General features: G+C 43.1%; 1 protein-coding gene across 3 annotated transcripts in view; it reads left to right on the top strand.

The window, feature by feature from the left end:
• WT1 (WT1 transcription factor) overlaps positions 1–17,829 on the top strand; it is a 46,824-nt gene that overhangs the window by 4,386 nt on the left and 24,609 nt on the right. For all 3 annotated transcript variants that reach the window (XM_083164292.1, XM_083164293.1, XM_083164291.1), the window contains exons 2-3: positions 1,438–1,560; positions 2,308–2,410. In XM_083164292.1, the coding sequence (XP_083020418.1) occupies positions 1,438–1,560; positions 2,308–2,410 (226 nt within the window). The remainder of the gene's footprint in view (positions 1–1,437; positions 1,561–2,307; positions 2,411–17,829) is intronic.

Here is a 17,829-nt window from a genome sequence, read left to right as displayed (position 1 = left end):
TTTTGACAATCATTTTCCAGTCACTGGGATGTTGCTATTTTCAGCTATTTTGCTTTGTAAAAAAATCACATAATTTATGAGTAACGGATACAGGATCCCGTGGAACGTGGATCACAGTGGGACCCTTCATTACCGAGGTAGATGTTCTACAGAGGGTGATTTTATTTCTTTCTAGTAAAACTGCGACGTTTCACCAAACTAAGTGCGTCATATTTATTAATACACATAATTCAATATAAAAAGAGTTAAATACACTTCAGGAAAAAAGTGCTTTTGTATTAATTTGTTAAGTAATTATTCAATTAAAAAGTGTTAAATAAATTTCAGGAAACAAGGTTTTTTGTATTAATTTGTTAATTCATTATAATTATACAATATTAATTACTATTTTACCCCTACTACTAATTATTATTATTACTAATTATTATAATTATACTATATTAATGACTATTACTCCTACTACTACTTATTATTATTTCTACTAATTATTATAATTATTATACAATATTAATTACTATTACTCCTACTACTACTCTACTTATTATTATTGTTATTATTACTACTACTACTTATTATAATAATAATTATAATTATTATTATTACTATTAATTAATATTATAATTACAATTACAATTACTACTGCTACTTATTTTTATTTTGTGGGATAATACATTTAGAGTGTAAGCTTCAATGCAACAGAGACTGATACTGTCTGTAATATGACACCACAAAACCATAATAATACTGCAATTGTATTTGTCTAGTAATCGATTCCGATCCTGTGGGATTTAATGATCATTAAGAAACCTATTTATAATACATATCACAGCATGCTGCCTGTTTATTCATATACTCTTTGGGGTCTTTGAAGTTGGATTAAAACAGTACAACTACTGAGTAATTACATGTTGCTAAATAAACAATATGAATTATCACTTTCAATTAATATATAGAATGACTGCAATGCCGGCTGTAGAATAGATACAATTCCTCTGTGCCGTAGTTACTACTGTGAAGTACAGTTTGTACTGGTGTGACAGGACCCCAATGTGACATATATAGTGTATGTGTAACCGTTACTTGCATGACATTTAACTGTAGCTGGAAGCCAACCATTGTCCTCTGTGGCCATACTGTATGTATGATTGTATATGGAGAGCGCAAGGCATAGGAGAAATGTCAGCCCCCATTGTCACAGCCTCATTTATATATATATATATATATATATATATATATATATATATATATATATATATATATACACAATATATTCAGTTCTGATAAGTTCCTTAAACATTTACTTATCCATGATAAATATTGTTAGCACATATGGAAACCTGTCATTTAGGATGCATAGTTCTTCACTGTTTAATAAAAGTGAACAATATTATCTGTACACATACTGTGTGTAACAATTCCACTCTCTTGTTTTCTAAGGTTACAGTGCAATGGCTTTCGATGGGACCCCAAGTTACGGTCATACTCCATCTCACCATACAGCGCAGTTCTCTAATCACTCCTTCAAACACGAAGATCCCATCAGCCAGCAGACGTCCCTGGGTAAGTCTGTTCAGTGTATGGAGCCATCCTGCTAACTAAAGATAGAATATTGTGCATGGACATCAGATCCAACCAGGATGAGTAGCCTGCTTGTAGCACCTCCTTCGTCAGCTTATTATACAAATAGCAAATTATTAACTATATATTATCTTACAAGAAGTAATTACTATTAACATTATTATTAACATCAATATTGTACAAACACCTGTACTTGGCTGTAGACAACTGATCATCTGTGTTTGTACTTAGCATAGTGCAGCCTATAAATCACTAGTGATCAGTGCAGTGCCCATGATGTGATTTGCTTGTGGAATCCACGGAGAAGGGTGGGAGGTAATTGATGCAGGTGATGAGTGACCCCAGTGGCGTAAGTTCGTCCCAGTTGCCCGGAGGCAATAGTATTTACTATTAACATTATTATTAAGTATTGGTGCCCCCCCTCCCACACACACACTGCACCTTACATACAGTAAATATGTATGTATGTATGTATGTATGTATGTATGTATGTTATGTATATTATGTTTAAAAATAAAGACACTGACTTATATGGTCCTGTTGGGAGGGGGAGTCAGCCACAGAAGTGATATCAATGGCTTTCAATTAACTGATTCAAACTTGTAGGAGAGGAGAGGTGCCCCCTTGGGAGCAGGAGCCCGGCGGCAAATGACTCCATTGCCTCCCAGAGTTCTGCCTCTGAGTGACCCAATGGTTTTGATGTGCTAACTGGATTTTATTTCACTGCAGGAGATCAGCAGTATACGGTGCCTCCTCCTGTGTACGGCTGTCACACCCCTACTGACACCTGTACAGGCAGCCAAGCTCTGCTACTGAGATCTCCATACAACAGGTATGTTCCTCTGGTGTCACCCCCAGCTGTATGTTCCCCAGGTGTCCTCCTAAGCAGTATGTTCCCCAGGTGTCCTCCCTAGCTCATTGTTCCCCAGGTGTCCTCCTCAGCTCTATGTTCCCCAGGTGTCATCCTCAGCTGTATGTTCCCCAGGTGTCCTCCCCAGCTGTATGTTCCCCAGGTGTCCCCCTCATTTATATGTTCCCCTGAACTCCTCCTCAGCTGTATGTTCCCCAGGCTTTCTCCTAAACTGGATGTTCCCCCAGGTGTCCTCCTCAGCTCTATGTTGCCCAGGTGTCCTCTTCAGATGTATGTTTCCCAGGTGACCTCCCAAGCTGTATGCTCCCCAGGTGTCCTACTCAGTTCTATGTTCCCCAGGTGTCCTCCCTAGCTCTATGTTCCCCAGGTGTCCTCCTCGGCTCTATGTTCCCCAGTCTTCCTCTTGAGCTGTATGTTCCCTAGGTGTCCTCCTTAACTGTATGTTCCCCAGGCATCCTCCTCAGCTCTATGTTCCCCAGGTGTCCTCATGAGCTGTATGTTCCCAAGGAGTCCTCCTCAGTTGTATGTTCCCCAGGTGTCCTCCTGAACTGTATGTTCTCCAGGTGTCCTCCTCAGTTGTATGTTCCCCAGGTGTCCTCCTCATCTGTATGTTCCCCAGGTGTCCTCCTCAGCTCTATGTTCCCCAGGTGTCCTCATGAGCTGTATGTTCCCAAGGAGTCCTCCTCAGTTGTATGTTCCCCAGGTGTCCTCCTGAACTGTATGTTCCCCAGGTGTCCTCCTCAGTTGTATGTTCCCCAGGTGTCCTCCTCATCTGTATGTTCCCCAGGTGTCCCCTCAGCTCTATGTTCCTCAGGTGTCTTCCTGAGCTCTATGTTCCCCAGGAGTCCTCCTCAGCTGTATGTTCCCCAGGTGTCCTCCTGAGTTGTATGTTCCCAAGGTGTCCTCCTGAGTTGTATGTTCCCCTGGTGTCCTCATGAGCTGTATGTTCCCAAGGTATGTTCCTCATGAGCTGTATGTTCCCCAGGTGTCCTCCTGAACTGTATGTTCCCCAGCCGTCCTCCTCAGCTCTATGTTTCCCAGGCGTCCTCTTGAACTGTATGTCCCCCCCGGTGTCCTACTCAGCTCTATGTTCCCCAGCTGTCCTCATGAGCTGTATGTTCCCAAGGAGTCCTCCTCAGTTGTATGTTCCCCAGGTGTCCTCCTGAACTGTATGTTCCCAAGGAGTCCTCCTCAGTTGTATGTTCCCCAGGTGTCCTCCTGAACTGTATGTTCCCAAGGAGTCCTCCTCAGTTGTGTGTTCCCCAGGTGTCCTCCTGAACTGTATGTTCCCCAGGTGTCCTCCTGAACTGTATGTTCCCCAGGTGTCCTCCTCAGTTGTATGTTCCCTAGGTGTCCTCCTGAGCTGTATGTTCCCAAGGAGTCCTCCTCAGTTGTATGTTCCCCAGGTGTCCTCCTCAGTTGTATGTTCCCCAGGTGTCCTCCTGAACTGTATGTTCCCAAGGAGTCCTCCTCAGTTGTATGTTCCCCAGGTGTCCTCCTGAACTGTATGTTCCCCAGGTGTCCTCCTGAACTGTATGTTCCCCAGGTGTCCTCCTCAGTTGTATGCTCCCCAGGTGTCCTCCTGAACTGTATGTTCCCCAGGTGTCCTCCTCAGTTGTATGTTCTCCAGGTGTCCTCCTGAGCAGTATGTTCCCCAGGTGTCCTCCTCAGTTGTATGTTCCCCAGGTGTCCTCCTCAGTTGTATGTTCCCCAGGTGTCCTCCTGAACTGTATGTTCCCCAGGTGTCCTCCTCAGTTGTATGCTCCCCAGGTGTCCTCCTGAACTGTATGTTCTCCAGGTGTCCTCCTGAGCAGTATGTTCCCCAGGTGTCCTCCTGAGCAGTATGTTCCCCAGGTGTCCTCCTCAGTTGTATGTTCCCCAGGTGTCCTCCTGAGCTGTATGCTCCCCAGGTGTCCTCCTGAGCAGTATGTTCCCCAGGTGTCCTCCTCAGTTGTATGCTCCTCAGGCATTGACTGTAAATATGAATTATCAGCTATTTTTTACCTCTTCCCACTCTGTAATCGATGCCAGCTGTACAATGCATATAAATGGTATAAAGACATTAATCTCTGATTATAGTGCTAATATTGCATTATCAATAGATTAGTGATGCAAATGCTAATTGCTGATATGAATCAGTGTAGTTTAAGGTGAATATGTCACTATTATTTGTTTTTATTAACGTACAAATATCAATAGATATTTCTCTTCCTAGTGATTTATTGCAGAAATGTTTTATTTTTATTACATGTCATTGTCTGTCTCTTCTAAAACCAGGGATGGGGAACCTCTGGCCCTCCAGCTGTTGTTGAACTGCACATCCCAGCATGCCCTGCAACAGTTTTAGCATGGCCAAATGGCAAAACAGTAGCAGGGCATGCTGGGATGTGTAGTTTAACCAGAACTGGATGGCAGACTGTTCCCCGTGCTTGTCCTAAATCATCATCAAACGTCAAAAACACATGTCGACCTACGTCTACATATTTCATGTGTTGACATATGCACTGTCGACCTTTAGTGGATGATCTAATGTAGGTCGACCTTCATTGTGTCAACCTAGTGACCGTATCCCGCTTTGTAAGAATGTTTCCATAAAAACATATTGCGTGTTTCTCCACAAGAACTTCCAGTGTTCATTGTTTTCCCACCGGATTCTCTCGCTACTTCTTGTACTAACGTTCCGGTGAGACGATGGGAAGCTCAGTATAATATGCGCAGCCTTTGTTGTTTAAAGACATGGTACTGCTTTCCTAGCACGGCGCCCACGATCTAGATTGTATGTGTGGGGCTGATATCTCAAGCATCTCATGCATCTTATGTGTTTGTGCGGCATAAGATGCATGAGATGATGCAATCGACGAGATTTTTACATTGGAATCAATGTAAAAAGGCCCCAAAACCCCAATTTTAATTGCTAACCACCCCTCATGGGTGAAATGGCCCCCCCATTGTTAACGCCACTCCATTATTGACGCCAACCCGAAGCGTGGCGAGTGCAGCGAGCCCGCGAGGGGCGGCGGTACGCGTCCTCCGACCTTTTCATACCTCCACTGTCCACGTCAGTGTGGAGTTGATTTTAAATAGTGTGGCGAGTGCGCTCGCCACGCTTCGGGTTGGCGTTGATAGTGCTGGTAGCGTTAACAATGGTTATTGGGGGCTCACGATTTTTTATCTCATGGATCTCATGGATCTCATGCATCTTATGGACGCATAAGATCCATGAGATTAAAAAATCGGGTCCATCGCGTTGATTGTATGCGTTAAGTACCTTAAACTTAAGGCATACAATCGTGAGACGGGCGCCGTGCTAGGAAAGCAGTACCAAAGACATGGTTTCATCCTCTCATCCCCCATCCCAAATGATAACCAGCCGGGTGGATTCCGGTATCCGGACCCATGATAGATTCTCTAGGTCGACAGTCATAAGGTCAACCACTATTGGTTGACAGTGAAAAGGTCGACACAGTCCAAAGGTCAACAGTGGAAAGGTCAACAGGGTCAAAAGGCCGACAGTGGAAAAGTCGACAGGGTCAAAAGGTCAACTGCCAAAAGCTTGACAGGGTCAAAAGGTCAACATGGTCAAAGGGTCAACATGGAACAGGGTTGACATGAAAAAGGTCTACATGCATTTTTAATAAAATTTTGAGCCGACATGGGCAGTATTTTCATACCCTACTATCCACTGCGGCGTGGAAGGAGAATATAATAGTGTGCTGAGAGTAGCGAGCCATGCGAGGGGATTCGGTGTCCATGTCGACCTATGTCTACATAGAGACCAAAAAAAACCAGGAAAAACTCATGTCTGGCTTTTCCATGTCAACTTTTGGACCCTGTCGACCTTTTAACCCTGTCGACATTTGGACCTGTTGACATTTTAACCCTGTCGACATTTGGACCTGTTGACATTTTCACTTTCAACTTTTGGGCCCTGTTGACCTTTTGACTGTCAACCTTTAGTGGTCGACCATTTGACTGTAGACCAGTGGTAGCCAACCCTAGTCCTCGAGAGCTACCAACAGTGCACATTTTCCAGACAACCCAGCTGCTGCACAGGTGCACTCATTACTCACTGACACATTATAAAAGATGCACAGGTGGAGCTAATTACTTCCCTTGTGATTCTGTGAGGAGACCTGGAAAACATGCACTGTTGGTAGCTCTCGAGGACTGGAGTTGGCTGCCCCAGACCTAGACATTGTGGATCCACTGTACAGTACCATAACCATTTGTGTCAAGTGCTTTACATTTCGGGATTTTGACCTTGTCGGGATTTTGACCTTGTCAATAGCTGTCGGTATTTTGACCGTCGGGATTTCATACCGAATCCGCCAAAACATGTCAGTGTTGGACTCATTGGGGGGAAATTTTCCTAGTGTGAATATGTATTAATCTGAAGGTTTTCATACACACGAAGTAATATGGGCCCTTATTCTGATCGGTGCGGATGGTTATCGTCTGCGCATGTGCAGAGGTCACTCTGCGCATGTGCAGGCGATTTCGCCGCACGTATTCTTCAGACGCCGCACAGGGGGCGGAGAGGGGCGTGAAGGGCTACTTAGCCTCATTACCCTATGCATACGCCCCGCGTTTCATGGGCGTTCCCATGCAAACGCGGGGCGTATGCATGGTAATGAAGCCGTGACGCATGTGTAGGGGGCGGGCATCTGACATCGCCGGATGTCAGCTGCCCGCCCCCATACATGATTTATACGGACAAGTGTCCGTGTGGTCTTGGGTGGCGGCAGCTGGTGGAGCGTGCGGCCCTGCATTCGATAGTCGGCGACCATCGAATGCAGGGGCTGCTCCCAAGATGGAGGAGGCGTATCCCCGTCCACTTTCATGCGGACCGCCACATATCCGCGTACGTACGGAGGTGGCGATCCATATGGAAGGGGGGGATTCGCCTGCACGGTCCTGGCCGCATATTCTGATCGGGCCGCACCGATCAGAATAAGGGCCCCAGTGAGAGAATCAGAACGTGAGAGATTTTGGAAGAGTTTTCCCATTTTTTTAAAGCAGCAATCGTTCACATGGCAAAATCAACCTGGTTTTTCAGTGTACGGTAAATGATTGCTGCTTTAAAAAAAGGTAAAACTCTCTCAAAATCTCTCACTTTCTGATTCTCACACCCTATTACATTTGGCTCCTTGTCTTGTTCATTGTATATTTTTAATTCATTAAATCACAAATTAGCGCAGTTACCACTTTGCTTTTTTTTTTCTACGCCTAATAATAAGGAACTGTAAAAGGCCATAACGGGAAGTGTTAACTAAGCAACATAGCACATTTTTGTTTTACCAAACTCGATCATTTTCTTTTAAGAATTTCCACTTTTACTTCGCAAGAGCAACTGCCAGCGAAGATTTAATGAAGGTTCAAGACACACTTAAAGTATCATATTCCCTTTCATAACATTTCCAGCAGTGAATAGGAAATAATTTCTCAACTCTCTGTGAACTTGGATCGAGTCCTGTATCACTCTGATAAGACTTGTCTGGTGACTGGTACAAACTGCACCATATAACTGATGCATAACTGGAAGTCATTTTCCCCCAGGATGACTCAATTTCCAATAAATATTAATTCGGCACTGGTATGATGTCATTGCCTACTCTCTCTCGCTCAGTAACATATAACGTCAGATATGGGTTATTATGGACCGCAAAGCGTAACCTGGAAAAATGTTCGACCTGAGGCTCTGGAATGTAAAGGATTATAAATTGTGCCTTTGGGAGATGTCCGCTGGTTCTGTAGGTCCTGCAGTAGGGTAACTACTGTACCTACATAATATCGACAGAACTGAACCTCTTTAATGAACAGAGTTTCTGGAGTAGCTGTAGATGATCGGGATGTTCGGGAGGCAAAAACTGATCCAGTTTTGAACTATTTTTTTTATGTTCATCTTTCTTCAAAGTGAATCCGTTATTTGTTCTACAAAACTCTAGAGCAAGTCATTTCAGTATAGTTCTGCAGATTTGCCATTTAGATTTTAGATTTACACACAAATTTTGACCATTTCTATAGCCAAATTTGGTGCATGGGTTCTATACCTAAGAATGATATATTCCCATGTATATAAACTAGTCTGACAATGAAACCCATGGTTTTCAGTGCCTGTATACCTATTTTGATTTTTGCGGGGACCTGCAAAGATGAGTTTGTAAAATGTTAACTACATCTATGCATACTTGCCTGCTTTTGAAAGCAGTATCAGGGAGATTATAGTTGGAAATAAAATTTTGCACAGTGCCCCATTGAGGGGGCGTGTCATGCTCCTCCCAAAAGGCGTGTCTAGTTCCATATATGGAGAGATTGTGAAAAGAGTTTGTGAACATAGCACCTAGAAGCGTGGGTGTGTACTGCTACATCTGAGAGGAATCTTTTAAAATGACTTATATACAAATGTAGATGAACCTCAAAGCAGTTAGTAAGAGCTATTATACTTGGTAAAGTGCTGGGAAATGGTGCTGATGATTCAATGTAAATTCATCTATCTCTTATTCATTTTCCCACAAAAAATATAACAGTGTAATGTGGGCTAGGTGACATGAGGGAGATTGCTAGACTAATGACGGAGAGAGGGAGATTGCTGTTATTTCAGGGAGTCTCCTGCAGAATGCAGGAGGGGAGGTAACTATTATGTAACAGTGTAATGTGGGCTAGGTGACATGAGGGAGATTGCTAGACTAATGAGGGAGAGAGGGAGATTACTGCTATGTCAGGGAGTCTCCTGCAGAAGGGGAGGTAACTATGATGTTACAGTGTAACGTGGGCTAGGTGACACGAGGTAGCTTGCTAGACTAATGAGGGAGACAGGGAGATTGCTGCTATGTCAGGGAGTCTCCTGCAGAATACAGGAGGGTTGGCAACTATGCATCTATGTATTCAAAGTTATGTATTTCCATCACCCACAACCAGGGCTTGTTCATAGCTTACAGACGTCCTGCCCATACATAGTACCCTCACAATGTTTACTCCATAATACATTGATCTTAATGGAATGACCCTTTCAAAAATTTCACTGAGATCCTGGTAAAGTGTGTTAGTTGAGTTTTTTTTTATTATGTTTTGATGTCAGTGCCTCCTAGTGGTAGTTGTAGACAATGGAAGGGTTGGTGGGAAGGGGCAGAATTATTTTTATTTTCTTTATAAAAGACGTTAGAAAATGGTGTTTCAGTAAAAGTTGGTAGGGTATAGAGAAACCTATGCTAAGAAGAACAAACCTGGTGACTTGTTCCAAATCCTTACAATGTGCTTTTACTTATTTTTTAATTGTACCTTCCTCAATCTATACTATTCAATATCCAGATTTACATACCAGACAGTTGCATAATACGGCTGCTCTACCTGTGTCCCTGGCTGGGTGGGTACCACGAACCAGCACCATAACAGCAGTGCTCCCTGAGCCAGGCCCCTCCCCTAAACCTTTGACATCAAGCTGTCATGCCTAGGAGGCGGGACCCTCAGCTCTGGGAAGTAGAGCACTACCTGGAGCATCGCTTGGAGGCTTCAAGAAGCTTTTATCCAGTGGGGCTACTAGTGGCAGGGTGCAGAGTAAAATCAATGACAATTCAAAAACCATAGTTATTTTTTATATATAATATATATATAGGTATAACTTAGTGATTTTTTTTTTTATGTCTCACAATTTCTATTTACTTACATGCCCTTAGACACGGACATAACTATAGTGGCTGCAAGGGGTGTTGTGACTATGGGTTCCAGGTTATCAAGTTGCATACCAGTTTCCCAGATTTGTCTGCTAAGCAATTGGATCTGATCCACTGCGTACCCTTAATTGTGTTACATTACATTGTCAATGAGAAGAGTCGTGGATGTTATAATGGGCCACTGTAATGCCACATAACTTGAACTGGAGGCCACTGTATTGTGTCAGGATCTGATCTGTTCATTGTAAAGTGGAGGGCAGTATAATGTTACATATTAAGAACTGTGGCATTTTAATGTGGCACAATATGTAATGGAGTCTCTATAGTGTGGTATAATATGAACTGGGGCACTGTATGTCATAATATGAAATTCTGTATGAGGATTCTGTGTGGCATAATGTGTAATGGCAACCCTACAATGTGGTATCATGTACACTAGGCAACTATGACGGCCAAGCAAATAAACTACGGCACTGCTTTGGGATATAATATTAACTAGGGCACTGCTATGGTTCACAAAATGATCTAAGGCACGATAATGGGGCATAACATTAGTAACATTTTAAGATTTTTGAGGAAATGTTCCCATTAATGGATTCCCAGACGAACAGTTTGTGATTTGTACAATTATATGGACAATATGTAAAACGCGTGAGCTCCAGTAATACAATACAGTGACTCAGAAATTAACGGTCAAAATCGGCTTATAGAAGTCGACCTTTCACGTTTTACTATACTTCTTCATCAGGACCTGATGAAGTAGCACATTAAAACTTTGAAAAGTTGACTATAAGCCATTTGTGACTCTTTAATTTCCGAGTGCCACCTTCACGCAATTGGTATACATACAAGGCTCGATTGAAAACGAATGCCTCCATCGCTATAAGTTTTTTATTGTGAACGCATTTTGAACACATTTTTTTGAGATAACTCAGTTTATCCTCTATGTAATGCACTATTCACTTTTCAACGTAGCCCCCATTCCTTTCTACGTATGTGTGCGCCAATGCTTGACGAGTCGGGCAAATCCATCAGAGAAGAAAGATAATGGTTGTTGTGGACACCAGGGCCGAATGGCAGCTTTCGCCTTATTGTCAGAGTTGAAGTGTTGACCCTTACGGTGCTCTTTCATCTTTGGGAAGAGGGTTGCAGAGCCTGCAGTTCAAGGAGGTTCTACCACCCCCGTCGTGCCCTGCGACTTTCACCTCTTCCCAAAGATGAAAGAGCACCTTAAGGGTCAACAGAGATGGGGAATATGTTGAAAAGTGAATAGTTACATAGAGGATCCACTGAGTTAAATGTTCAAATGTGGAGGCATTACTTTATTATTACTTATATATATATTTATTATTTGTTAACAGTTTCTTATATAGCGCACACATATTCCGCAGCGCTTTACAGAGAATATTTGAGCATTCACATCAGTCCCTGCCCCAGTGGAGCTTACAATCTATATTCCCTACCACATGTACACGCACACACATACATTCTAGGGTTAGTTTTGTTGGGAGCCAATTAACCTACTAGTATATTTTTGGATTGTGGGAGAAAACCGGAGTACCAGGAGGAAACCCACGCAAGCACGGGGAGAATATATAAACTCCGCACAGTTAGGGCTATGGTGGGGATAGCACCCACAACCTCAGCACTGTGAGGCAGTAATGCTAACCATTACAACATCCGTACTGCCCCGTATATATAACACATGGTGGTAATAGAACCCATGACCTCAGTGCTGTGAGGCAGTAATGCTAACCATTACACCATCCGTACTGCCCCATATATATAACACATGGTGGGAATAAAACCCATGACCTCAGTGCTGTGAGGCAGTAATGTAACCATCACACCGTCCGTACTGCCCCGTATATATAACACATGGTGGGGATATAACCCATGACCTCAGTGCTGTGAGGCAGTAATTCTAACCATTACACCGTCCGTACTGCCCCGTATATATAACACATGGTGGGAATAGAACCCATGACCTCAGTGCTGTGAGGCAGTAATGCTAACCATTACAATGTCCGTACTGCCCTGTATATATAACACATGGTGGGAATGGAACCCATGACCTCAGCGCTGTGAGGCAGTAATGCTTTAACCATTACACCGTCCGTACTGCCCCGTATATATAACACATGGTGGGAATGGAACCCATGACCTCAGCGCTGTGAGGCAGTAATGCTATAACCATTACACCGTCCGTACTGCCCCGTATATATAACACATGGTGGGAATAGAACCCATGACCTCAGCGCTGTGAGGCAGTAATGTAACCATCACACCGTCCGTACTGCCCCGTATATATAACACATGGTGGGAATAGAACCCATGACCTCAGTGCTGTGAGGCAGTAATGCTAACCATTACACCATCCGTACTGCCCCGTATATATATAACACATGGTGGGAATCGAACCCATTACCTCAGCACTGTGAGGCAGTAATGCTAACAATTACATCATCCTTGCTGCCCTAATAATATATATATATATATATATATATATATATATATATACACTGTGGGGTCCCCCCATGAGGAAGAACTTCAGGTGGCACTCTGTGGTCTTGGTACATGAAAGAAAGATTTGCTTTATTCTGTCATATCAACGTTTCAAGACCCAAAGATCTTGTCTTCAGGATTTGTTATCCTGAAGAAAAGAACTTCGGGTCTTGAAACATCGATACAACAGAATACAGAAAATCTTTCTTTCACGTACCAAAACCATAGAGTGCCGCCTGACGTTCTTCCTCATGGGGGGACCCCACAGTGTATATTATACCTAGAACTTATACCTGTGGAACTTTTCTGTTTGCACAACAGAGTGCCAGACAACATGCTATATGACGAAACGCGTAGGGGCGTGGCCTGGCGTCGGTCTGAATTCCATGGTTGATGAGAGAGTGGTGAGAGCACTCGTATGCCATTGATTGCTGTCTGGGACAGCCATATCCATGTTGTTATTCACCCGCGGTTGTGCCTAACCGTCACTTGCGGTACGTGATACCATTTTATATGTACCTGTCGGATTTTATATTTGATTGAAATTAAAAAGATAAAGCACTATTTGGAGCGCTCCTCTTTCCTCTCCTAGAAAATATATATATATATATACATTGTACTCCTTGCAATGATTTCGTCCAACTTCCTTATTTCTGCATATATGTTTGAAGCACTGCATTTGTGGTCATATCAAGAGTCATATGCATGATGTTGTGGTACTGTATGATTGATGATGTGGATGAGGTGAAGGCGGTGCGGGGGGGATTTGGGTATCGCAAGCACAGGTATGATCTATGAAGACTGGGTCACAGATACTAACATGTCTGACAATTGGTGGAAAGGTGCAGGTGTTTGGTTGAGTGACAAAATGAGGATGATGATGATGATGATGATGATGATAACAATGATCAGCCGATTTTGCCACCCATGAAGCTCTGGCCATATCTTGTGTTTTTGCAAATTCATCATCACTCCAACGGCACCTACTTCCATTGCAATTATAAATTGCATTTTAAGCACAAAGGCGTCCAACTCAAACTGACCTGAATGAGGAAGGTAAAGGACCCTTCTCCGCCAAGACTATCCAACATGTGGCAGCTGTATGCGCAGTGTACAGTCACTGTGTTGTTGCTGATTCAACACGTCTGGTGCAAACACCAACTACAACTACAGCTCTGACACAGGTATCCTGCTGGTGGTACTCCCAATGGAAGCCGTGTAGCCACTTGGTCAGCAGACTTGTACAAATATTTTTCTAATAAGAGCTGAGCAGTCTCAAGCACATGTATTGCTAATATATTTTACATGATTATTATTATTTTAATTAGACTTTGCAGCCAAGTATTCAGCTATCAGTACACAGTACACTTAGCTTGCAGATGTTGAACCCAGTCTCTTGCAGACCTCTTTGGCAGTGCATAAGCTATCCCTGCTACATGAGTCACACTTCCAGGTTCTGCAGATTGGGGGGAGTTGCAGTGTAGATTAAAGCTCCATGCACTGCAGGGGTCAAGAACTCATCATCCTAACTCTCCAGGCCAAAACAAACTCAGGATGATCTACTACCGAGTTCCTTTAAAGTTTCCCTTTTCCACTAAGAATACATTTCCTTTAATTTCACTCCAAAGCCCATCAATCCCATTCCATCTTTCTACATAAATAGCAGCAGAGAAATGTACTTGCAGTTGTTGGGTATTGGAATATTTTTTTAGCAGGAGCTGGATGGAAACTATTTGCTGTATAATAAAACAATAAAATGAAGAAAACGAAAACCATCAACTGCAGTTCATGATGGACCATATGGTTATTCTTGGCATTGCCATTTTGCATAGTACTTCAGGGACCCATGGCCGTGCCCAAATTTACACCAGGTCAACGGATGTGAAATGGGTATCTCTAACAAATTTTCCATGCAAATGGCTTTTCTTTAAATATCACAGATGTTTTTGGAAGATAAGCTATTATTAGGTCTAAATTAGTTTTTTCTTTTACATAGTTTGTTGTGGAGCTAAGATAAGATGAAAGATATATATGACTAACTACTGCTCACCCATATGAGGTGAAGTACCGCCAGAGACCACTAGAGGCTACTCCATGGAAAAATTACCCCTGAACAGAAAGTGAAACCATTCTTTGCAGGGATACTGATCTGTTTTAAACTTGGATGGCAGGGAGCTGCAAAGACAGAGGTCGGATCAGATATGTACTGGGGGTGGGAAAGTTTGTGAGCTAAAAACTGTCAAAGCTCAAAGTGAAAGTAAAAACTGTCACAGCTCAAAGTGAAAGTACATGTCAGAAGACATCCTTTTTACAGGCTTTTAACTAGTAATGTATAATAGTTGTCCACAGGAAAGTTCAATTATGTATTATCTCAGTGATATACTTTATAAACTAAATATATGTCTAGTGTCCGTGGGTTTCCAAAACAATGCCATCTTTTGGCAGAGAGTGAAACTACATCTCTTTCTCACATATGCACAACCACCGAAGGTAGCAGACTAGCTTTCAAAGCTTTTGCTTCAAGCAGGTTTACTAGTAAACTAAATGTTTAGCTTTGGCCAGAGTTATTAAGAAAGATTTATTAACCCTGTATGCTTTGAAAGACATCACAAAGGACAGCTCTCCAGATAAGAGTCACTGTGCGGTATTCAATGTTCTCCGATAAATTAGTTGGTACTTGTTTCCTAGCACGGCCACACCGAATTACATCGGGGTGGTCGTGTCGGAAAAATCGGGTCGATCGCATCGCATGCGATTTGGTCGCATGCGATGCGATCGTCGCGACCGACCGATTTTGGACCCGATTTTTTTTTTTAATTCAATGTAAATCGGGTCCCTGGGACCCGATTTTACATTGGATTCAATGTAAAATATTCCCAACCCCCCCAAATGTCACGGCGTACACCCCACCCCACGATAGACGCCAACCCGAAGCGTGGCGAGCGCAGCGAGCCCGCGAGGGGCGGCGGTGCGCGTCCTCCGACCTTTTCATTCCCCTACTATCCACGTCGGCGTGGAGTTGAGAATAGAATAGTGTGACGAGCGCAGCGAGCCACCGAGCCCGAAGCGTGGCGAGCGCAGCGAGCCCCGCGAGGGGACGCGGATACCTTCACAGGTAAACGCGTCCCTTCGCGGACTTCACAGGTGTCCGCGTCGCCACGGACACCTGTGAAGCCCGCGAGGGGACGCGTATAACTGTGAAGGTATCCGCGTCCCCTCGCGGGGCTCGCTGCGCTCGCCACGCTTCGGGCTCGGTGGCTCGCTGCGCTCGCCACACTATTCTATTCTCAACTCCACGCCGACGTGGATAGTAGGGGAATGAAAAGGTCGGAGGACGCGCACCGCCACCCCTCGCGGGCTCGCTGCGCTCGCCACGCTTCGGGTTGGCGTCTATCGTGGGGTGACGACGGGGACATCTAAAATGTGAAATGGGTCATATTGGCCCATTTCACATTTTTCACATTTTTTCAGGATTTCAATGTTAAAAAATCTTTTAACATTGAAGCCTATGTAAAAATCGGGGGCATCGCGTCGGGACCTATGTTAATGGTCCCGACCGACGCGATGCCCCCGATATTTTACCTTTCCCGACACGATTTCAATGTTAAAATATTTTTTAACATTGAACCCTATGGGGAAATCGCGGGCATCGCGTCGGTCGCGTCGGGACCATTGTTAACGGTCCCGACCGACGCGATGCCCCCGATATTTTATCCTAGCCGGCCAAATGGACCTGATTTCAAAGGAAATCGGGTCCATCTTATGGATCGTGTACCTTAACTAAAGGTACACGATCCATAAGATATGTGGCCGTGCTAGGAAACAAGTACCAATTAGTTTTTATCGAAATTATTACATTTTTCGCTATTTTTCTGTGTTCGATAATTTTCACCTATTCAAAGTGGGTTTTATAGACTGTCTATACGGTATCGCTATTTTTTTCCATATGTTTTCGCTTATTCTTCGCATATAATTTCAACTTGTTCAAGTTTTTTTTCCATTTATCGCACTAGAAAGTGCCTTATAATTTATCACCTATTCAATGTTTCTTTACGAAGACTTCTACGCTGTTAACCGTGTGTTTATCGCCACTACGTATCGATTTTATTTCCATGCGCAATGAAAGTCAAATAACTAACTTGCATGCTTTCAGCTATATAAAAAGTAATAAATTATTTTTTTTTTTTTCCCATAATAAATTAAATTCTTTATTATATCTGTAACAGTTATTAATATATATATATTTAAATTTTTTAAGGAAATTTATTACTACGTTATTTTGTACCCATAATGCTTTGGAGCATCATGTGATCTTTTTTTTACCCATGATTCATCTCTCTCATAAACAAATCACTCCTACTCTGAGACTTCAGGGAGATAACAGCTTTGGCAGCAACGACGCACGTGTCTAAAATGACACCAACCCCGCGCAGCATGCCCATATATAGCTTTTATCGATGGCGGGAAAGCGATATGGAAACTCCCACAGTTTGCCTCATAGGTCTTTTAACGCAAGGAGATGTTACGCGTCATACAAATTTTGAATAGCGTGAAAAGTCACATATGCGGTACTTTTACGCGATGTGAAACAAACGAAAAGGGAGAAGTATCGCCATGCGAACCTGTAACGAAGAACATTGAGTACCGCCCACTGTATCCTTTGTGATGAGAGGATGTCTAGTGTCTGACCAGGGAGTCCTATTTGCGCATTGCTATCAAATACGCTACAGGGGTGCTGGGAAGGATCTGATTGGATTCCTCTTGTGGGAGTTTACAATAATGAGCCCACAGGTTACTATTTTGCAATATCGTCCAAACCTGTATTGCATTCCATAGCTTGGTGCATATGAGAAAGTGGTCAAACCTCCGAAACCTGTAAAATGCTTCCAGGTTACCAACCAATCAGTTCCAAACTACAATTTTTCAAAAACCACCTGTATCATGACAGTTAGGAACTGATCGGTTGGGGCTTTATCTCTCTCTACTGTGTCCCTCTCCAACACCCTCGGTATGAAAGAATGTGCCATGGAAACGTTGGTGTGATGGTTGTTAAGGAAAAAAAGGTTAGAGATAAAAAAAAAAACTAAAACTTCTGATTTTGATTACTTTGGGCAGTCAATACTCCTTTACTGGTGTAAAATTGAATTGCATAACAAAGACTAATTTGCTTAGCAGGTGCGATACAACTTTCTTTGCGATGGCAAA

This window comes from Crinia signifera, chromosome 11 (assembly GCF_055691185.1).
Source record: "Crinia signifera chromosome 11, ASM5569118v1, whole genome shotgun sequence".
Taxonomy (NCBI): domain Eukaryota; kingdom Metazoa; phylum Chordata; class Amphibia; order Anura; family Myobatrachidae; genus Crinia; species Crinia signifera.
The sequence above is the reverse complement of the archived record's forward strand: the minus strand, read 5'-3'. Positions and strand labels throughout refer to the sequence as shown.